Source organism: Rhipicephalus microplus, chromosome 8 (assembly GCF_043290135.1).
Source record: "Rhipicephalus microplus isolate Deutch F79 chromosome 8, USDA_Rmic, whole genome shotgun sequence".
Lineage (NCBI taxonomy): Eukaryota > Metazoa > Arthropoda > Arachnida > Ixodida > Ixodidae > Rhipicephalus > Rhipicephalus microplus.
Window position 1 is genome coordinate 35,150,967 of NC_134707.1, and position 23,198 is coordinate 35,174,164.

Below are 23,198 nucleotides of genomic sequence, written 5' to 3' on the forward strand. Positions count from 1 at the left end.
CAGGAATATTGAATGGATTCAGGACATGTAACACACGAAACACTTCAACGTTAGTTTTTAGATGCTCCAGCACACTTTAGATTTTAGTGACATTGTCAATAAATTTAGCCTCAGCCGCTGGTTCTAAAGATCAGTGATTGAAATATTCATACGTGGATTCCATTTGCTATGAAAATTGTTTGAAATAAAATATTTGCCACACTTTGTGTTCGTGCAAGCAGCAATAGTTCACCGTGGGCGCATACTTTCTGCCATTCTGATGTGTTATTCTCTACAAGACGTTCCAATAAAGTATTCTACATATCCAATCCATAAAAGAACTTTTGTTTTTTTAGCGCCACTTAAGATGTTTTCCTCCAATGTTTTCAACATTTCTAGCTGTTGAAATGGCATTGCTACTGCTTCCGTGTCAAAACAATGATTAAAAAAAAAACGTTTTCGCTGCTGATGCTGTGTTTCACCGGCTTATTGCTCACACTCACGGAACAAGCTTCAAAGGTGGGTGTGATGAATGCAACCTGAGGGAATACGGTCAACTAATTCTTGTGCAATATTTAATAAACAACGAACGAAATTGACACGCACGGATGATGTTTCATCCGCAGCCTAAGAAATTTGCTCAAGAAGAAGTTGATTATGCAGGACGAACCAGCTCAAAAACACACCTTGGAAGAGCACTGTGTGTCAGAATTCTGTTCGTAAGGATGCCACATTCACAAAGAAGACATATTGAAGACTTCCAGGGCTTGGTGACATCCTCCAGGTCTCCAAAAAAGAAGAAAGTCTTGTCTTTAATACAGAAAATTTGTCTTGGCGTTCATACAATGTTGAAGAAGTATAGCGCGTCCGTCCCTCTGTCACAGTTTTTTTGTGAAATTGAGGCGAAGGGTCGAGATGATGAAGGTCCTAGTTCAGGCGTTTCTTAATCTTGTTCTGAATTTCCGGAAAGTAACAAGACCCCAGCTCAAGCAAACGAACTATACCTGAACCAGTTGACAGTTGTGTTTAGGCTTACTTGCTGCGGTGGTCTAGTGGCTAAGCTATATACTGGGCTGCTGACCCATATGTCACGGGATTGAATCTCGGCTGCGACTGCATTTTCGATGGAGGTGAAAAAGCAGTAGGCTCGTTTGTTCAAATTTGGGTACTGTTTAAGAACCCTAGGTGGTCTAAATTTCTAGAGCCCTCTGCTACGGCGTCTCTCATAATCAATTGTGGTTTTTGGATGTTAAACCTCACATACGAACTATACCAACCAGTCCTCTTTAGGCTGCAGCCACCGGCGAGCAGCGTCAGAAAAAAATGCGGTAAATGGTACGTTTTAGGCACTCACGCTGGATCAATGGCATATCCCATAATCCTTTAGGATCGACGGGCGTGACTTCGTTATTTCTTGCTGGGGTCATCAATTCTCGCCTATTTCGATCGCAGCTTCATCGGGGGGCCTGACACTCAAGTTATAATTTCTGCCCTAAATCAGTTGTGGCAGTAAAAAATTGCAGCATACTCCAATTTGTGTGTGCTGAGGTAGTGTGGAACCCTTTGAATATTTGTATGACTACCTCCGACAGAATCTTGAGATTTCCCCTGCTCAAAACGTTTTTCCAGGAACTAAAAACAACGAATGTACCCACTCTTTCATCACATTTTCTGTTCATGTTTTCTTGCTCTTTTGTGCAGTACGAGGCAGAAACTGCTTCACCGGTAGTGCTTGTGCGCTTTGGGCCTTCCTGTTGTAATAGCAGGTGCTTTATTTTGACGGGGATTGGTAAACGGCTCGTAGCTTTTTGCTTGCTTTTGAAACAACCGTTGATAAAGGCGGGTAGTGATTGCAGCTATAATAAAGTAGTGAATATGTTAATATGCATGATCAGAGTGTTAGCTACTCATATTTTACGCGACACAAACAAAGTGAGTGCAGATTGTGACTGGGCCATATTGCTAACGGGCATCTCGTATTAGTAATAGCAAGTTTGAGAAAGTTGTCACTTACGAATTTGAGGCCGATTCTTTTGCTTTTAAGGGCCTTTTTTATGGGAATTACACAATTCCACTGGCATAGCTTCCTCTTGGTAAATCGGTTACAACCAGAGGGGTCTCCAGGTGCCTGTTTGCACGTCATCGTTTTGTTGTCAAAGTACCAAGTATAATCTTTTTTGTTTGAGTAGCGTATATATCCTCCCATTGTGGGCATTGGACAATGGCACACTGAAAGCAAGTTAGTGTAAGTATGAATGTGGTTCTCTCTTCGGCAAGACTGGATATATTTCACGCTTTTATATTTTAATACATATGTACATTGAACAAAAGCAAAATGTTTTTGTTGCAAAATTGAAATACTCCAAAATCATTTATAGCAGGCATTAGTGTAGTATTGCTAACTAAATTTAGTGTCTGGTAATGTAGCCCTCTGGTATTGCTTCATAAGAAATAGCATGTCATATTTAAATATTCGAGTGCAGCTAAATTCGCGAACATTCTCTCCTAGTTGAGAAAATTTTTCCGAAGTCATAAGGTCATATTTAAAGTAAACCAGCATATCTTCAAGAACAGGTTTACGTAATGCAGTTGAACAAAACTTTGCGGACTGAACGCTTTGCAGAAACTGATTTAATTCGAAGCAGTGAGTGAGAAACGGCACATGCGCGCTTTATTGACTTTGGAACCAAAGATTTAAAAGGAATCAAAATACACACCAGATACGTTAATTGCACCTTTAGGCCTAGTGGTCGGGCGCCTTTGGCGTATAAATTCGATATTCATAGTCGTGCGAGGAGATTGTTTTATTGAAGTTTGGTGCACGTCGCAGCGGGCTGACGTTCGTATCACAAGCATCGTCTTTCAAGCATTTTGCCAAATTGAGCAATGGAAGGGTTTGTGTAGCATGCGTCGTAATATAAGTCACAAGACAGTTTTAGTTTCCCGTACTAGAGGCTTTACGTACGTCGAGCTTCTACGTGTAAATGGCGCGGATGCGCGGAACATAGCAGCCGTACGCTGGCTTCACCGACGTACGTTAGATTTGATTATTTGCGTGAGTTTCTCGCGAACGTAGACAGCATCGCGCAGGCGCTCATACAAGATCGCTTGACGAGCACGACAACAAGATAACGCGCCGGAATTGTCTGCCGCAGTGTTCGTGATTCCCAGCAGATTGAGCTACGTGATAGCTCTCACAGCGCGTCCCTTGCGTGTAGCTTAAAGCATTTTTGATTGCGTGCACGTAACGTACGTGGACTTTTAACGTTTGAGCACATGAAGTTCCTACGTACAGTGGCGAGCACTGTTAGGGTGAACACAAGACCGCGTGGCCGACGGCACTATCAGCGCCACGTAACAGCCATCGTTAAAAACATTACACATGCGCAGCGTGTGCTTTGCGAAACACTCTTTCCACCACGCGCAACACGTCATCGATATGCGTGTTCGTCGTCTGCTAGCCGCATTTTTTGTTCACTGAGCTGATACCTTCTGCATTTCAAGGTCCGTCTGGATTGAAGATTGGCGCGAGAAGGACAAAAGTGAGTGCAAGAGGGATAATTATTAAACTTTTTATCAAGAAAATTGCACTTTTGCAATTCAAGTTAAACAAGACCATGAGAAGAAATATAAAAACATGAGCAAATCTAATAGCGAGTCATGTGACCACTTACAGCAACGATTGCAGCTATTCTGGACGGTAACGAGTCGTAAAGTGATCGAACATATTCCCGATCGGCTTTCAGCCTTTCCCACTCGTTGCTGACTTGCGCCCACAACTGGTTCGAAGTCGCAGAATAAAGAGGCTTCCTTGCCAAAGATGCTTTCAGACGGCCCCACAGGTTTTCTATCACATTCAGGTCCACTCCTTTCGGAGGCTATTCCAGTAGCTGCATGTGATGCTCCGCCTGGAACTCCTTGACAGCGCGCGCCGTCTGTAACGGTGACCGGTCCTGTTGGAACAGGTAATCACCATCTGGGAATAAACTGCTCGCATATGGCAACAGCACATTGTCCAAAATGATGCAGTATTGTTCCGACGATAAGTGTCCACGCATACGTTGCAGTGGCCCTAAACCATATCTTGAAACAGCAACCCACACGCTCACACTCGATCTCCCACTGGCAGAAACACCTTGCACGTTGTCTGGGTCGTTCCTGCGTGGCATTTTGTCGTTAACTAAAACAATTGCTCTTCAAAGCAGGAAGTTTGCCTCACCGTGTACCTGGTAGTCTCTAAACACGCAATCTTTGGTCTTGTCGTGTCGAAAACGTTGACTCATCCGAAACAATGACATGACCCCACTCTTCGGATGTCCATGTTTCGTGCAACTCAGCGAACTGGCGTCGTGCGTCCTTGTGTGCCGCCGTCAGTAGTGGCTTCTGCGCTGCGACGCGACTGCGAAGGCCCGCCGTACGCAGGCGAAGTTGAACAGTGGCGTCCGAAACGTCAAAGTTCAAGTCGTCGCGCATTTCTGGGGCTGGAGAAAAAGGGTTACGAACAGCAGCTGCAACTATGAGGGCGTCTTCATCTTGTGTGGTAGCTTTAGGGCGGGGCACGCGGGGTGCATCCTGAATGCGACCTTCATACTTGTAGGCTTGATAGTCCTGTTCACGGTCTTCAGGGGCCTATTAACTAAAGCGCCAATATACCGCTGGGAAAAACCTTTCAGGGAAAGATCGACAATTGAGCGCCGTTCATCATCAGGAATCCTAGCCATAATACGATCTGGCGACAGAATGAACGGCTGCAAAAGATGTTTGGTTCTTTTATATACGGCGTTGCATGCACAACAACTTTGAAGGGAACGAATATACACGCCCCCATAGATGTACAATTTTTTTTGTCTTGTTCTGTTCAAGCACAGATGTTTAAAGAAATCTTAAAATGCAGGATGCATGGGCTTAGAAAACGAAAATGCGTCTAGCAGACGACGAAAAAGTGCATTCATGACGCCATGTGCGCGGTGGAACAATTGTTTCGCGGAAGGCATGATGCGCATGCGCAATGTTTCCAGTGATGACCGTAACGGGGCGCTGACAGTGCCGTCGGCCACGCGCTCGCGTGTTCAACCTAACAGGGCTCACCACTGAACGTGAAACTAAAACTGCCTATATTAATTGGATCCTTATGAGAAGAGATAGCCGACCAGCGGCATTCCAGCCAGATAGGAGAGCAGTAGCTGATACGTGAACAGCGTACGGGTTAACAATAGGTCACACTGGCCTATTGGCCACCAGCCGTGTCATTTGTTTTCGCATTTATTGTGTACCCTTCAATTAAACAGAACCAGACTTGTATGGTACTCAATAACATCGTTTAATCAGCAGGGTAGAATGATCTAATGAAGTGCATAAGGAACAACTTACACTTCGGATAATCGCAGCTTGAAGAATACTTCCAACTACATGCTGTAGAAAAAAAAAAGGCATACAGAGATATGAAATATTCATATAAAATACAGAAACCTTCTGAAACGACGTAGTAATAACAATAATTTGATGATTTTTTTATGACCTGATAAAAAGTTTTTCGCAGTTTATTGCATAATCTAAATAAAACTACTTATTTTGCATCAAACTATATCATCATGTCACTGCGAAAGCAACCATCGCAAACAAAATCTTCATGTAAACTGTTGCAGATCTCAGGGGAAGGTGCTTTGGGACTTAATCGAAAAAAAAATGCTGGGAGGCACAGCAAACATGACTTAATTCCACAGCAGAAAGAAAAAAAAACACAAGACAAACTGAGCACTCCAAAAAAAAATTCAGAAAAGCTCACAGCAAACACTCTGAGCATTCTAATTAAATATACGAAAACAGACTAACGTACAATTCTCATTCCATGCTAAATCAAATAGGAGTTCTCTATAAGAGTCTGCAAACGCAGTCGGTTTGTAGCTCTATTAGAAAATTTAACTTGGTTCCAAAAAATGGTTGTACTGTGCCCCTGTAGCCGATGGTCCTGTTCCTATTGTTTTGATAGATAACGCACAGCCACACTGACGTATGGCTTTTTGTGATTGCCGTCACTGACTTGGCAGGGCGTCTTCGTCCATCTTCGTACATAAAGCGACATCCACAAAAAAAAGTGTTTATTTTTTTTGGCAAACGCAGTGTGCGTCTTTAGTGAGAAAGATGGCATGCCCAGAAAACAACTTATTATTAACAATAGTAATCCAAATTCCACATCTGACCTTGGCGATTGCAGAAGTAATTAGAAATTCGTGTATAATTTGAACTCAATTACCACAACCCCAATTTACGAAGCTCCCGGTCTAAGATACGCAACAGTGAATTCGGTGTTCTACATTCCAAAAATTTTTTCGGCCAGTGTCTTAAGACCCCTTCCTTTAATGTATGATATATATTGAGTGTGTGATAGTCAAGGCTATTTAGCACCGTTGAAAGTTTTTTTTTTCCTGAGGGACTGAAGCGAGTATACCCACAGAAAAGATGGGCGACCGTCTTCACGCAGCTATATTGCAAGCGATACAATAGTGCTCCAAAGTCCTGTAAAGCTTTGGAAGGTGTCATGTAGTTTTCGGCAGACTTTAGAAAAGGTATTGGACATTGTTCGTGGGGTACTTTCGTACAAGGTTTTGGAGCAGAACTAAAACAGAAACCGAAAAGTAAGAAAACGGCATTGCAAACTGAAACTAGAGTATCACCTAAAGATTCTTCAACATTTTGATGTGGAAGAACCCCAAAATATATTTCATAATTTCTTAATGTAAAGAAAAAGCTAAAAATTTGGCATCTTCTCTGCCTCTTCTCTGAACCTAAACATTGTTCTCTTATTATAATAAACGTCATCATATGGAACAGAGGTCATGTAATGTGAGCATGAATTCACATTTCAGGGAAAATTATCAGCACGCATCTCAGGAAAGAATCCCAGAAGCGAAGATCAGTTGGAATTTTGTTGAAAGAAAAAAGATTGGCTTTTGGAGCTGTTTATATTAACGCAGTCGGACACTGGTGTGCTGGCATGGAGAGCGAATCGTCGACACTGATGTTTGTTTCATGAAAACAGCATTTGTGCAATCCAAATGTGAAAACACTGTATCTTAGTTTCCTCACGAAGGCAAATAATACCGCTAAACAGTTTATGTAGTTATTAAACGCCGGCCGAACACCTGTGTGGAGCATCGGCGACGCAGTACCTCTCATTACTTCCACTCGTAATTTAAAGCGGTTATACAATGCTGCATAATTCTGAAAAGTTCATCATACCGTAAAGCAAAAAAAAAACGCCTGTTAATACTTTTAAATAGTACTTCATTAGCATTGTTGCATTACTCACTTCACACTTCGTCATTCTCCTTGGCAGACTCGTGGCGATTATTGTTTATATTTAGCTAATGTGTGAGTACAAAGTTTACCAGCACAAAATACGGCTACAAAAACTTTCATGCCCCAATGCTGTGTTGTTTTTAACACATGCTTTCCGTTGAATTTTATGTTCAGGATGAGCAGAACAAATACTATGCGAAAAACCAGTGAAAATATTTATAGTTTACTTACTTGGTGGGTGGTAAATTGGGGTAGTTTTGTTGGGCTGGGCTGGAATTCAGAGACAGGCAAAGAAACAATTTACACTTTTTGCGCTACCCACCTTACGCTCGCCAAACAAATACATTACTTGAAAGACCCACTATCATTCTTTTGCCTTGCTGTGTTATAACATGTCGTCTGCTTAAGTACACAAACAAGATAACCAAGTGACGGCAGAGGTTCAACCGCCGTCATACCAAAACTATGTAGCAGAAGGGTACTAATTCAGGAAACAAGCTCAGGCTGCTCAGAAACCTTTGGAGATGCTGTAGCGGTTAGAACGTTGCTACTGCTGCACAATTGGTAGCGAAATGGTACTGGCTTTGTTGTTGCGTTCGTTTTCCGGGCGCTACCTAATTACCTGCTCATGCCATTCCCGAATATGTGCAACAAATTAGTAGCCAAGACGTTTACGTTTCAGGGCTGGTTTTATTTTGTTAGGCATTATATTAAGAACAAACCTACAAATATGTCAAAGTAGCTATACGGGATTCTATGTGAGGTAATAGTAATGTAAATATAAAGAAAGAACAATGAAAGAAAAGATAACTTGCCGTGGACAGTGACCAAACCTGCTACCTTCGAATAACTCTACGTTTATGACAGAACAAACGCTTCTTGAGTGTCTACTTCTCATACCGTCGTACGTTACACTGCAGTATTTGAAACCTTGACATGATTGTCACCTTATTCATGCATCATATTTATGTGCATATTCTAAACTCTGCATAAATCAGACACTTATTCAAAGTTCTTTGGATTGGCATTGGCCTTGGTACTCGCGCTGTTGATGAAGGCAATATTGTAATCTAGGAAAAAGAAACAAAAGCCACAGGCGCACAGATTACCTTCAATTGAATCATTACGTTTTGCACAATGTTAAAAACCTAGCCGAACAACATGTTTTATCCAAATGTTTGCTTTGTATTTTGCGAAAAGAATGTGTTTGCAGTCTCTTGCTACTTTTTAAAACCCATAGCTCAAATAGTATTTCTCTATTTGGTAGTTTTTTTTGCAACAAGGGACCCACAACAAGCCTGAAGAAAACTCACACGCGCATATTTTTACCTTAGCATGCACTGTTTTCTGAGTGGTTTATTTTGATAGCTAGATGGCAATGAATGACACACTTTGTACTGCAGGAGCAGAGTTTAAGTGTACATTATGCTTCGGGATGCCGGGACAGACGTTGAACCTGGTTTGAGGACTTCGTTTATTGTAGAAAGTTTAGTAACACTGAAGACGGCAAAAGCATTGCAGGCATCCATGAATTCAACTATGCAGGTGACCATCGTAACAATGAGATGCCTGCAGTCTTGATTCAAGTTCATCCGCGTCACCTTCGCTTTTCCTGAACAAAGCTTGTTCATATTTCTTGCGACGGAAATCTCACTGTTCAGGAGCAGGTGCTGGTTACCCTAGACGACACTCACTTTGTCAGGTCTTTGTTTCCGACGAAATAGACGATGCTAGGCAGAGAGGGCGCAGTCACCTGTTATTCTAGCCCAATAAAGGCTTTGCGGTAGACGATTTTTATACACGGCGACATGGCATTGTTTGTGGAGAGAGTTATCGACTGTGGTAATAAATCAATGGCTGCTCCGTTTTGATTTAGCAAACTTGTGCCTGGTATGTCGTCGCTTGAATATGCTGTAGCACGAATAAGTCGAGATTCTGGCCACGCGGGTTTGGTTGGTTTGGTTCGGGAAAACTTTATTGTGAAAGTCCGAAGCCGTGTGCCCTAGCACACAGCGGGCCGCTCTCACGATGGGACGGTAAGGCCGAGACATAGCACCGTATCGTGGGCCCTCTGGACAGCCCAAAGTGTCGATGTTATGTCCGGACTTCGGAGAACGGAGTCCCACTTTCTGGACGCTGCTGTATCGGTGCCGCGTACCGAAGGGCACTCCCAGAGCATGTGATGTAGGGCGGCTAAACCACAACATTTTGTACGCGAGTTGGTTAAAAAAACCTCAGGGCAAAGCTTGTGAAGAAAGGCAGGGTTAGGCTACGTTTCTGTTTGAAGTACTCGCAATGTAAGTGCCTGCGCTCTATTTAGCTTCCTGTGTGGAGGTGGAATTATTCTGCTATCCATAGCGAAATGTTGGACAATTTCATTGTATGTAGTTGGCAGATCTCTGTTTACGAAATCTCTAGTTCAACCCAAAGGTCCTCCATGGCCGCGGACAGCTAACCCTCGTGCCCTTAAGGGGGCCAACTCAATGAGATCGACAATCTCTCCGTCCATGTTTTCCATATGAGCCGGGAACCATGTAAGGGTATGAGTTGTAAGCGATTTCTCACCGAGTATGTTTTTGGCCACTTTGCACACAGCTCCAACTCCGAAGGCACGGATGGCAACTCTAGAACCACTAAGTATACGTTCATGACGCTGATCTAAAAGCCAAGGCAATGGCAACCTGCTCAGCTCCATTGGCAGCTTTGGCGCGTATCGACGCCGCATTAATTTTAATCCCTTTGGGGTTCATTTCCACTACCGTGAATCGGTCTCTCTGGTCATCATATTGCGCTGCGTCTAAGAGACAGTCACCCCCGTCGAGATCCGCTTCTCTGCGGAGAAGGGCCCGAGCACGCGCTCTCCTCCTTACAACATTTCGTTGGGGATGCATGTTCCGCTGGGCAAGCAAGACAACAATGTTCTTCTTCTGATCCCTCGTCAACTCTTGGTACAGATCCTCAATCTGAGCTGGTGGAATACCCATATCTACAAGAATCATCCTCCCTGATTTTAGCCACACAGCCTATATATAGTAATCTGTGTGCTTTCTTGCGCTTCCGTGATTTCTTCTAATGCATTATGAATTCAACTGCGGGAGACGATCAGTGTGCGTGTGTAGTTGGGGAGCCCAAGAACATTCTTTACCACTCTTCTTATCATTTCATTAAGCTTGTCCCTTTCCAGTCTCTTCCAAACATGCATTGCCGCCACATATGCAGAATTGCACAGCAGATAAGCATGTATAAGGCTGACAAAGTTGTCCTCTGATTGTCCTGCCCTTTATTAGACACCCGCCTTATGAGCCTACTACCAATATCTGTCTTTTTTGCTAACCTTTCAATCGTGATGTTATTGGTGCCCGTTGCTTCTAGCGTCATACATAAGATCCAAACGGAAGCGACTTTGGGGATTGATTGTCCACTTTTGATACGTAGGTGGATGTCTGTCTCTAGGGGCAGCACCTAGCCTCGCGGTCGACTGTCCTTCCTGACCGGGTGATAGAGGAGAAGCTCAGACTATTTGGGAGAGCAGGAAAGGCCTGTGTCTTCCAGAAAACTCTCGGTAGTGTCAATGGCCTCTTGCAGGGCAGCCTCTACAGTGCCATCACTTCCTCCTCTACACCAAATGTTGATATCATCGGCATAAAGTGTGTGACCAACATCTGAAATTCCAGAAAGCTGCCTCGAGAGACCAGCCATGATGATGTTAAAAGTAAAGGTGATAGAACAGATCCCTTCAGGGTGCCCCTATTTCCCAGTACTTGCACATCCGAATCTAGATCTCCAACTTTAAGTATGGATTTTCGACCACTTAGGAAGGATCTGACAAACGCATGAAATGAGGAACTTAAGCTGAGGCTAGAGATCGCATCCATAAGAGAATCATGACGGACATTATCAAACGCTTTTTTATATCCAGGCCTAGGATCGGCCTGGTGATTGTAGTTTAATTATCTGAAATTTGATTTTCAATAATTTTCATAGCATCCTTCGTAGATAGGCCTGGCCTAAAGCCAATTAAGTAATGAAAAAAGAGATCATTGTGTTCTATGTAATCTGCCATTCGGTTCTAGATAGCGTGTTCCTCCACCTTTCCCACACATGACGTGAAAGGGATGGTGCGCAGATTTTCCGAACTTGGTGCGTTACCGGGCTTGGGAAGTAGAATCACCGTGGCCAACTTCCATTGTTCCAGGATGTCGCCTCCCTTCCGAATCCTAATAATCTCATCAGTACGAAATTCAACAGTCTTCTTCCAAGTTCCGAAGCACTTTGTTGGTGCCCCTATCCGTAACCGGTGCCGATCGGCCGTTGAGTTCTTGCAGGGCACGTCGCACATCGCTGATGGCGAAGAGTTCCTCCAAATGGGCACAAGGTGTCTCCATATACTCAGGATAGGCTTGCATGTTGGAATCGACTGCTAGTGCTAGATACATCTTAGCAAGCTGCCTCAATAGCTCCATACCCGAGGAGGATTTTTGAGGAAGATGGAGTATTCCAGCGATGACCTCCCTCTGATTATATTTAGTGCCCCACTCATCAAGCAGGTGTTTTAAAAGATTACATTTTTTCTGGTTCATACTTGTCCATCGGCTGAGTTACAAATTTCATCCCACTGCTGCCTCGACAAGTTTTGGCAATGCTCTTTAATTTGCGTATTTACCTCCCCCATCTTTTCCGAAGCTTACGATTAAGCTTCTGGCCCTTTAATCTGGCCAACAGCGACTGCTTTGCCTCCAGTAAATGCGCAAGCCTACTGTCCATTTTGCCTCTCTGTACCTCTGTCTCAACGATCCTGGTGACGGCCTTAACGTCCTGCAGCAGCATCTCCGTTCATTGCTTCAGAGAGTCCGGGGTTTCCCTCTGTTCCGCTCGAGCCCTGCGTGACTCCAGTAACTTATCTCAATCCACGTAAGTAAACTTTCTTTTAGACTTTTCCTCCATCTGCAATTTAGTAACAGTAATATAATGATCACTTCCTAAATCCGTCAGAAGATTTTTCCAATCTACCAAGCCAGCATTTTTTACTAAAGCTAGGTCCGGGGTGGAGTCCCTGGTGGTGAATGTGCCGCGTCTAGTAGGAAACTCCGGGTCTGTTATTAATGAGAGATCCACATCTCATATCTCCTGCCACGAGCACCTACCTTTAACAGAATCATACGGGTAGTTCCTGCCCGGAAAGGCGCGTTCAAATCCCCCGCCACAACCAGAGTTTAAAGCCCAGCCAATCTGATTGCCTTAGCTATGATTGTCTTAAAACGTTGCCTATGATCACTAGGACTACTATATATATATCCAGTATAAAAATACTGGAAAGGTTGGAAGCAATCTGAATGACCTCAACCAAGGAGAAATTCGTTTTTTTAGGTCTTACCCCTAGATCATGTGTCACAAAGGTGAACTTGTTGCTGACTAACGGGGCAATCCATCTGCCCTCCCCTTTAACTGTATGTGCCTTGTACACCAGGAGGGTTACACTATCAGACAGCGTCTCCTGCAGTAGGATCACTTGCGACTTCTCCCAGTGAGGGTGGACAAATTGCTGGGTGCCCCTTTTGCTAAGGATCCCCCTGCAGTTTTATTGCCATAGACGAAATTCAGCTTGCGAGGGCATCCTAATAATTGGAGGTGCTCCCTGACCCTACTGTCAGGTTTTGTACAGAAGCGGCTGTACTATTCGAACTGGGGTACTCATGGGAATGGGCGCCGATACAGGCGTTCCCTCTGGAAAGAAATACGGGTGGATCCTAGTTGCACCCCTGATATTGGGGCTCTGCACCATAAGGCTGGCGTTCTGTAATTGAGTCTCCGCACATTGAATTCTGGCATGTTGAATATCTATTTTCTGATCCATAAGTGTGACACGTTCATCTACCGCGAAGAAACGCTCATTAAGTATTTGAATCTCAAGGCATATTGAATATAAAGTCTTCTTAATTTCATATTGAGCTTTTGCCTGCACATTCTCGGCCGAAGTCACAGCTTTACGCTTGGCTGAGTTGCCCGTGGGGTCCGCTACCACGACCATGGGGACGTCCATGGGTTGAGGAGAGGAACATTCTACCGACTAAGAAGCAGATGAACAAGTAGCTTGAGATGTACTGGCACGTCTAAGCTCAGCCATTTCGGCTCTCCGCGACTCAAGAATGGACCGCGTTTCGGCATTCTCCTTACTAAGCTGATTTAGCTACGCTAGACCATGCTCTGGCGCAGTGCCCCCCCCCTTACCCCTCGTTACCTTTCCACCTTCTACGCTGCGCACCCGGTCAGCCCAGGTGCCACTTTGCAGCTCCGGTTGGGGTGGCCTGTGGAAACGGCCTGTTCCATGCGGGTCCCTGGAACGGCTCCTCGAGTGCGACGGGCCTCTAGATTGGGAACGACGACCTCTGAACCAGGACTTGGCTCGGCCTTCAACCGACGTTCCATTTCGCTGGCCTCGAGAGTGAGTTCTGGACCGAGATCTGGATCTGGACCGGCTGCTTGCCCGTTGTGATGAGTCACGGGTGTCCCGCCCAGTTGCAGCAGAACGACTGTTTGAACGGGAGTTGCGGTGTGCAGGCTGGCTAACATCCTCGTCGGCGTTGGCAGGTACCGTTTGCTGACTAAGTCGCTCAGATTCGGCGCAGTGCTCTCTTCTCCGCCTTCGCAAAATAAATTGAAAATGAAACCTTTGCTTCAACTTTTGTCAGTCGCGGCGTGTGGGCTACCACATAATCCACAGGTCGGGGAACATTGATGGTTCTCATCAGGGTTGTTGATTTCGCACCTCTTGCACACTGCTTCGCCCAGAGGCGCACAGGCGTCCGCCCTGTGCCCTAGTCTGCCGCAGGCGGAGCAGCAGTCATGCGGCCGATGGTAAAGTGAGCATCTGACCAGCGCCGTGCCAAAATAAATGAAGTTGGGAACTTTGAAGCCTTCGAAGACAATAACCACCGTTTCAGTGTTCCTAATACGTCTCACTCGCAAAGCCGAGGGGTTTCTTTCGGTGAGGATGCTTCTCTCTAGCTCTGCTTGGCTCTCCGATGCGTCAGTCTTACGGCTGACCCCCTTGCACGTCTCATGCGGGGCAGCTTCGTTAGTGTCGATGTCATACTTCTTCATTTCCAGTGCAAGGCAGCTCACCCTGAAGTAGGAGTCAGCTTTCACTCGGGACGCCGTGATAATAACTATAATATTTTTCATTGTATTCGGGCATACTATATCCTTACCGACAAGCGTGGGTGCGATTCCAGCCGTCTCTGCGATTGCCTGACCAAGTCTAGCTGAGCCCGCGTTCTCAACATCCAAGGCACCCCTTGGACGAACGATAATCTTGCAGTGCTCGCTCGGCAGTCGATGCATTCTCTATGATTTTATAACTCTATTTTTCAAGTTTAGAGCTTTTATTGTAGGACTGAAATGGCCCCTGGCGTTCCCGCTGCAGGCAGTGGCACACTCTGTAGCACTGGCGTTCTTGCACCTCGAGATTTTCTTCACCGCGGCGGAGCGCCAGCCGCGTTCTTCTCAAAATTCTTCCCGAGGGAGGTCATCGCCGTCCATAATAACAGCCGCGCCGTCCAGCATATTGGCTCAGCAGGGGTAACGAAGGTCGCGTCCAAGGAAGGGTGCGTCCTGCCCGGCAGACGCCAACTCGGCGTTGTGGATGTTCGCCCAAGCGCGCGAGGCGTAGTCGGTGGCGTAAAAGTCCGAAGAATGCTAAAAAATGGACCTACCGGTGAACGTCCACTACCAACGTGCACCTTGTCAGCTTATGCGTCGACTTGTAGCAAAATACTTAGGCACAGCACACTAAAAACCACAAAAAATCATTTGCTAAAGCGGGAGCCCGAAGACCCCCGATGGATGGATGGATGGATGGATGGATGGATGGATGGGTGGATGGATGGATGGATGGATGGATGGATGGATGAATATGGCTGTACCCTTTAGATCAGGCGGTGGCTAGCGCCACCAAGCCGTATTACTTAATGAGCCAAAAACTAGATTTATAATTTTTTTCCTTCAAATAGTGAGCTTGGGGATTCGTGCTTTCCATTGAAGGGTTTAATTTTCACTCGTGCCTTGATTTTAGCCACCAATCAGATAACCTCCTTCTAGTTAATTCTACCCGCTTAAAGTCTATTTTCCCTCCCTGTCCCTAAACCCCAGTGCTTTGAAAAACTCTGGGCCATCATCCTGAACTATACGGTGAAGCCATTTACAGAACATTATCAAGGGTTCGGCAGTTCCTTCTTCCTCTCCACACGCACTGCATACCGTGTCTACCCCTTCGTATTTGGCGCGATATGTCTTGGTTCGCAATACTTCTGTCCTGGCCTCGAACAGTAGAGAACTACCCCGAGTATTATTATATATCCTTTCCTTGGCAATTTCCTGCTTAAAAATTCAATAGATCTCTAGTGCGGACCTCTTAATTATGCCATTTTTTCACATGTCGGTCTCAGCTTCCTTCACCTTCTTCTTAACCGATAATTCTTTTTGGTTTGGCCCCCTGCTGTTTTGTAAGTATTTACAAGTCAATTTTCTGGTTCGCTTCCTCCATTTTGTATTGATATTCTTCATGTACAAGTAGCTGAATACTTTCCTAGACCGACGCTCCTTCCCAATTTCTCTCAATCGCTTCTCAAATTTTATCTTCCTGCTAGCTGCCCTGCCCTCAAATGATGTCTATCCCAAACCACCTTGTACTCCTTGATTTGGTGTATTCCCGTGAGCTCCTAAGGCAAGCCTACCTATTCCACGTTGCTTAATTTCTAATCTTGCTTAGAACTTCTGATCTCATGCACAAGACCGCATTGCCGAACGTCAGACCAGGAACCATGACCCCTTTCTATATTCCTTTCATAACATCATACGTATTGTATTTCTACAGTGCCCTGTTTTTCATTACCGCTGCATTCCTGTCACCTTTAGTCGTCACGTATATTTCGTGTTCCCTTAGGTACTCGGCCCCATTGCTTATCCATGCGCCCAGATATTTGTATTTATCAGTTATCTCTAGCGTGACCTTTTGTATTCTAAGCTCACTTCCTTCATTATCATTAAAAATCATGACTGCTGATTTTTCCTTACCGAGTCTGAAACCTCACCTATCTCCCTCATCACCGCAGATGTCCATCAATCTCTACAAATCTTCCATGTTGTTGGCCGTTAGCACTATATCATCTGCGTACATCATTGCTGGTAGTGCCTGTTCAATTAGTTTTCCTTGCTTGACGAAAGAGAGGTCGAAGCCCAGTCCATTTCTCTCTAATTTAGCCTCTAATCCTTGTAGGTACAACATGAATAACAAGGGTGACAGAGGACACCCCTGCCCAAGCCACCGTTTTGCCTCTGCAGGCTTGGATACTTGTTTTTCCCACTTTATAACTGCCTTGTTACCTTTAGAGATATCCTTTAAAATATTAGTGACGCCATCTTCCACACCTAGACTGTCCAGTATTCCCGACAATTCCTCTTGAACCACGCTATCGTACACTCCCTTGGTGTCCAAAAATGCTAGCCACAGGGGCCTGTGTTCCTTGTCTACTATTTCGATGCACTGCGTCAGTGAGAGCAGATTGTCTTCCAGCCTCCTGTTTTTCCGAAACCCATTCTGCAGTTCCCCCAGTACCCCCTCATCCTCTATCCATGCCTGCAGGCTTTCCTTTATAATCTGCATCGCCAGCCTGCAGACCACTGATGTCACTGTTATATGACGGTAGTTGTTTATGTCAGCTTTGTCCCCCTTTCCTTTATAGATCATTCATGCTCATCCTGCTAAGTTTCCATCCATCGGGAACTTCTCCATTGGTTATTATTTTGCTCACTGCCTCTCTCAAAGCCTGCTTAGACTTCGGACCTAATGTCTTAATCAGCATAATTGGAATGCCATCTGGGCCTGTTGATGTACTATTAGGAGCCCTTTTTTCAGCCCTTTCCGACTTTCGTTGTGAAAATGAAGCCATTGTGCCACTTGATTCATTATTGTCTATTGTGGTGCATAAAGCGCTTCTTTGTTGAAATTTTTCTGTCACCCTTGTTCTTACATATTCAATAGCTTCGTACCCTTCTAGCCTAGCACCCCGACTGCTTTGCTCTACGTCACCTGGCGGCTCTTCCCACGCGGGTACCAGTCGATTTTATTAGGTGTTTTCCATGCAGCTGTCGGATATCGCGTCCCTTTCAAGTAGTTTTCATGTCTTTTGTAAAAAAGCGAAGTAGTCGCTGATCAAAGTGTAAATGACTTTAGTGTCAAACAGAGTAATGACTATGGCTATCGATAAACACGTCACTGGTTCGTCGTCTCTTGTTATAGTTTAGTCATGCTGTAGTGTCATGACTGCGTCGAAATGCTGCTATGCGGCTACGTCACGTGGTCATATCTTCTTCAGCTCACGAAGAATGGCTTCTTAGCTGGTGGCATGTGTTTGAGGTCTCTTCGCAGTGAACTCAGATATTGCGGAGGTTGTGTGCTCTTTCAACGAATAGCAATATCTCCGTTTAACACTACGTTTTCTTTTTCTTAGTTTGGCTAAGCAACCACCCCTAATTTGAGCGGCTGTTTGGCCGGCACTGCTTTGGAATACTTTGACTATGCTTTGGAATGCTTTGGCTATGTTGATCGGGAAGGTCATTGGGGCGTCCAGTGTGCCCCTGCAAGGTAGTCGGCATTATTATGCAGTCGTTCATCTCTTTCTGGTGATAGAGCCTTGATGACGAAATCACGTATCCCTAACTCGCGGCACAGGCTGAGGCGGTAGGTGCGGCCAGCTTTGCCGATGTGGTAGCGCACTGGACGGTGATCAGGGGCGTGCCAGATCTTTGTCTTTCGTTAAGCAAAGTACCTATTGACAGGTGGCTGTGATTGTGTCGGAGAGCCTGTCGATGGCAGGCATAAGAATTGCCCTGGTGTGGGGATTTGGCGTAGGCGTTGAGGAGGAGCGATACAGTGCACAACGGCTTTTGACTCGCTCTTCTGGCTGATAATGTGGCGGTGCGGTAACACCTAGGGTTTGCTAGACTTTCTAAGGACGACGTAAGCAGTTGACTGTACCTGAGGATGTCATTCGAGAAACAGCTTACGCAAAAATTTACGAGAGATCAATGTCATGGTTCAAACGGAAGAATGTTTGGAAGTGTTGATTTTTCATTGTGAGTGCTTGTCCTGGTAATTCTGTTGTCCCGTTTTTTTTGTGGCGCTCTGTTTTACGAAGAACACTCTCATATTCTCACGTAGGTTTTTGGTGCCGACGGCTTATTCTTTGGCAAAGTTAGTCGTCGGTGAGTGGTGGTAATTGTACTGCCTTGTGTGCGTGACAAGCACCTTTCATTTTTCTGGCCACTGAAATAAATTGATTGAAACTCTTGGCTCTGTTACCTACAAGTGTCGCAAACATTTCAGGTCTTGCTCCGCGCATCACGAACTGAGCCTTTCTGTACTCATACATGAAGCGGAGAGGGCAAGAGGAGATGACTGACTCATTTCTTTCGTATACATCCACGTGTTTTTGTTTGGGAGATGTGCATGACTCTCCAGCATGGCTTTGGGCTGTTTCTTATAAGAACGGCACTTGTGAAAATATCCAGGCAAGCTACGCTTAGTAGATCCAGGTCATCAGGGTGGCCTCTCAGTTTTTATTATAAGTCCTGGCGCCATCATCCCAGGCAATGTAGACATGGTAAAGTTTCTTGTTACAGTCAGTAGCTCGTGATTAGTTGATCTTTGGCGGAAAAGTTGGTGGCGTTCTAGGCCAATGCATTCCGACTGTTATAGGTGAGCGGCGGCCCCCATCAAGCCTGTGGCTTTCACCGGCATGGTCTTAGTCGCCAAGAGAGAAAACTATGGTTGGAGTTCAATGACATTTACGTTCGTTGATCAAAAGGCAAAGAGCGTGAGGGCTTGCTTGGAACCTGCGTCTTTCCAAGACGTTACGGAAGCAGTACTGGCACCTTTGAAGTGGTAAACTTGCCTCGTTTATTTCGGCGGTCTCGTTGGTTTTGCCTCGAACTTTGACGAACATGGAGTGTTGAAGGTTTGAACATTAAACTTCATTTTCCAACAAAAAATATTGAATCTGCCTTTAAGCAAAAAGCTGTCAAAAACAGTTTGAAGAGACCTGAGGTACTTTACAAGCAGCAGCGAATAAATAGTCACATAAAAAATTAATAATAATACCTTGGTTATGAACATAGCTGAGAATAGTAAGATGGACGAAAAGAAACATACAATAAAGGAGCACGAATACAACTGTGTACACTACATGCTTGAAGGTTCACAGTCAAAGTAAAAATCAAAATTATAAATTATAATAGAATAAATGCGCATTAGGTAGTGTAAACGTTCATCACTCCTATTGATTGATGATTGATATGTGGGGTTTAACGTCCCAAAACCACTATGTAATTATGAGAGACGCCGTAGTGGAGGGCTCCGGAAATTTAGACCACCTGGGGTTCACTCCTATTGCATACAAAGAAACAATGCAAAAACAATAGTGAAGTGACATAAATGGGCTTATGGCGTATTGGCTGTATAAATATTCACAAGAAAAAAAATCAAATTAGTTTTTTTTAATTTAGGAAGTGGAACATCTGATTGGATTTGGGAAGACACATGATTTATTAGGGCGGGTATCTGATATGTTAGGAATGAAATTACGCAATTTGTGTGCGTTCGTGCATGGTATTGGTATCTGTTTTTACGTAGGGGATATCGTCCAAATGTTTAATGTGCCACGTTTGACATATTATGTTTATGTACGTGCCGGAGAAGTTGGTAGTCATGTAAATTACTCGCATTGAGCAAAAAATGTTTAATAGATGAATGATTGGTCGGTGAGCCTTTTAGTTAACCAAAAGAATTTTCATATACCCTGAGCACTTCCTTTTGCGTTATTTACAGTTGATTGTAATGAGGGTTCGTTGTGGTGCCCCAAGCTACTGCACAGTATGATAAACGAGAATTGAAATTAGCCTTATACCACCTTCTTTAGGTGTTAAGGAACTAGATATGATAATTTGAATGTCAAACCAATATCTCTACTTAATAATGAAGTAAGTTAGTTCATGTGTGTATTCCACGTCATATTTTCTTCAAACCACACTTTTAAAACGTTTTAGAATTCTACGTTCTTTATAACTGTGTCCTGAAATGTAAAGGTGATTTCAAGACCACAAGTTTTCGTGTTGGGTTGAGTCGATATTCGGACTTTTAAAATTTAAGAATAATTTCTGAAGTCAACCTTCCTGATGACTAAGATATTCATTTATTCTTTTCTGATGACGAATAAGTTTATCCGCGGAAGAAAAAATGTTAGTATCATCAGGGTACAAAACCAACTTTGTGGAGTTAGGAATATGAAATAGGTTGTTTACTTATATGAAAAGCGTCACGCGATATAATAATAATAATAATAATAATAATAATAATAATAATAATAATAATAATAATAATAATAATAATAATAATAATAATAATAATAATAATAATATCAATTGATATTATTATTATTATTATTATTATTATTATTATTATTATTATTATTATTATTATTATTATTATTATTATTATTATTATTATTATTATTATTATTATTATCGTGGGGGAGATAACATCCCTTCTTTTACGCATTGCTTCCTGCAAGAAAGATAACACTTTAAAAGCAGTACTTCAAGCCGTGAAGACCTACGTATTCAGTTTGAAGCCATCAAAAGGCCTGTTCGCTTACGAAAGCTCTTGTTTTAGGGGCCATATTATTAGCAAGTTTGGAGCGAGCTTCTGCCCACCCAGGCAAATCAGATGCGATAGCTACCTTCCTGCCATCCAGCGATGATTTCTCCATTTCCTTACTTAATATGAATGCTTAGTAAAAGAACTTTCACTGGTCACCGAAACATGGGTGCACCTCATGAAGACAGAAGTGACATTCAACTCAGAAAGGAATCAAAAAGCGGTTAATATGGGACGAAGTGAATAAAAAAATTTCAGCATATGCACAGAGGGAATGATGATGAATGGGGCGAAGCGCCCGTCCTTGCGTCTTTCTGTCTGCCTGCCTGTCTGTCTGTCCATCCGTTCGTCCATCCGTCTGCATGTTTCACTGTTCATCCGTCCGTCCGTTCGTTCGTCCGCTCTTATGGCACTGAACACGCATTGAACAGACGGATGCAAGGACGGAGGCTTCGCCCCAATCATCATCATTCGCTCTGCGGATAAGCCGTAAATTTCATGCCAACGCCATCAAGTGATATGATTTCTAAGGAAATATAAACACAACGCCTTCAAGTGAGCAAGTCTTAAAACGAACTAGAAGTGGCTAGCTCTACAACATACTACTACTACGAAGCAACGACCCACACAATAGCGAGTTTCGTCCCTGAAACACTACAATGTCTAGCGACGAATCTTTTTGCATGATTCTGAAACGGTGCCTACTCCAAACCAAGGTTCATGGCAATGAACTGTTATTGCTGGTAGCGTCATCTCTGTGTAACCATCGCATCCCGTCTTAAGCGCTGTTTTAATCGTCTTGTGCAATAATCAACCATAATACCAAGCTGCTATAAACCTTGCATTTTTAATCAGCACCACGTCTGTGTCTTTATTTCGTCCCATTGTACATTGACATTATTTTAAGTTTTGGCGTGTGAAAATCGAACACCGAAGTAGAAGGCTGGTGAAACTTCCAGCCCAAGAACACTAAAACAAGCTTACTTGGAGAAAATAAACTCGCGGCATGAGTGTTTCCCCCAACCATCGCAGAAGGCAGCGCCGTACAAAAGCGGTGCATGCGAAAAGAACCAGCGTCTGCGAATCCTGCAGCTCTCATCGCCGCGACCACAGACGCTGAGCCACTCGCATGTGAAAGAAGCTTTGTTCGGGTGTAATATGCTTAAGCTAAACGGTAACATATCACGTGGCGTTATTATTCATCTGAGTGTTATGGTTGTTCACTTTGTAATGCACACTTACGCGTATGGGAGGAATTTCTGATGTCAATTAGATCATTATGTGCCAGGTTTTATGATAGCAATGTTTAGAGAAAGAGAGATGATTATTAGAAGGCAGAGAGGTCGCAAACGCTTCAAATCTCTCCCAAGCTGCAGTCTAAAGTGTACGTACCTGGTCGAGGTGTTGTTCTCTTGAAAGGCCACCAGCTCGGCCGCCATTCTGCATAAAAATGGCATGTTCTCAGAGCATATATATATATATATATATATATATATATATATATATATATATATATATATATATATATATATATATATATATATATATATATATATATATTAAAATACAATGGTGCAGCTGACGCTTTATTCAAGCAACAGCAAGATGGCGCCGATGATGAAAAAGGAACGGGGCGAAGACTGATGATGGTTATTGATAGATGAGGAAGATGATGTACAATGAATTCTCACACTAATTTCCCCCGTCGACGGAAGCGGCCAGCCTGGCTGCGAATTACGCTGTGGAACGCATACAATAGGGCTTGAGACGCGAATCGTGCACAATCTCTGTCCCGCGGCAGCGTTGGTCAGTGGGGACATGAACAGGTGTGACACGGTAGTTCACCGGTGAGGTCTGTTCGATAACTTTGTAAGGGCCAAGATAGCCTGACTCAAACTTTTCGCATAAGCCAGGCGTTCGCGCAGGAGTCCACAGAAGTACATTGTCGCCAGGGCGGTAGAGAACGACGCAGTGAGTGGCATCGTAACGATGTTTGCGACCTTCTTGGCTAGCTTCGGTGTTTACACGGGCAAGACGACGGCATCGAGCAATGCGGGACAGAAACTGGTCGCAAACGAATAGTGAAGAGTTGACGGGGCCAGAAAAGAATGAAACGTCGAGTGGTGATGTCGGTTGGCGTCCGTATACTAGAAAAAATGGAGAATAGCCTGTGGTTCGTTGAACTGATGTATTATATGCATAAGTGACA

At 44.0% G+C, this 23,198-nt stretch overlaps 2 protein-coding genes across 4 annotated transcripts in view; one reads left to right on the forward strand and one right to left on the reverse strand.

The window, feature by feature from the left end:
* LOC119187091 (rab-like protein 2A) overlaps window positions 1-23,198 on the forward strand; it is a 290,773-nt gene that overhangs the window by 221,622 nt on the left and 45,953 nt on the right. The gene's annotated exons all lie outside the window — the stretch shown is intronic.
* Window positions 1-23,198, reverse strand: part of LOC142768932 (uncharacterized) — a 49,123-nt gene that overhangs the window by 5,287 nt on the left and 20,638 nt on the right. For 2 of the 3 annotated variants that reach the window (XR_012885551.1, XM_075871524.1), the window contains exons 2-5: window positions 22,382-22,429; window positions 7,510-7,548; window positions 5,350-5,391; window positions 1,994-2,208 (exon numbers count right to left, since the gene is read on the reverse strand). Coding sequence is in view for 2 of the 3 variants with exons in the window: in XM_075871524.1 (XP_075727639.1) it covers window positions 1,994-2,208; window positions 5,350-5,391; window positions 7,510-7,548; window positions 22,382-22,429 (344 nt within the window). In the remaining variant the exon portion in view is untranslated. The remainder of the gene's footprint in view (window positions 1-1,993; window positions 2,209-5,349; window positions 5,392-7,509; window positions 7,549-22,381; window positions 22,430-23,198) is intronic. The other variant, XM_075871525.1, reaches the window with a different exon arrangement.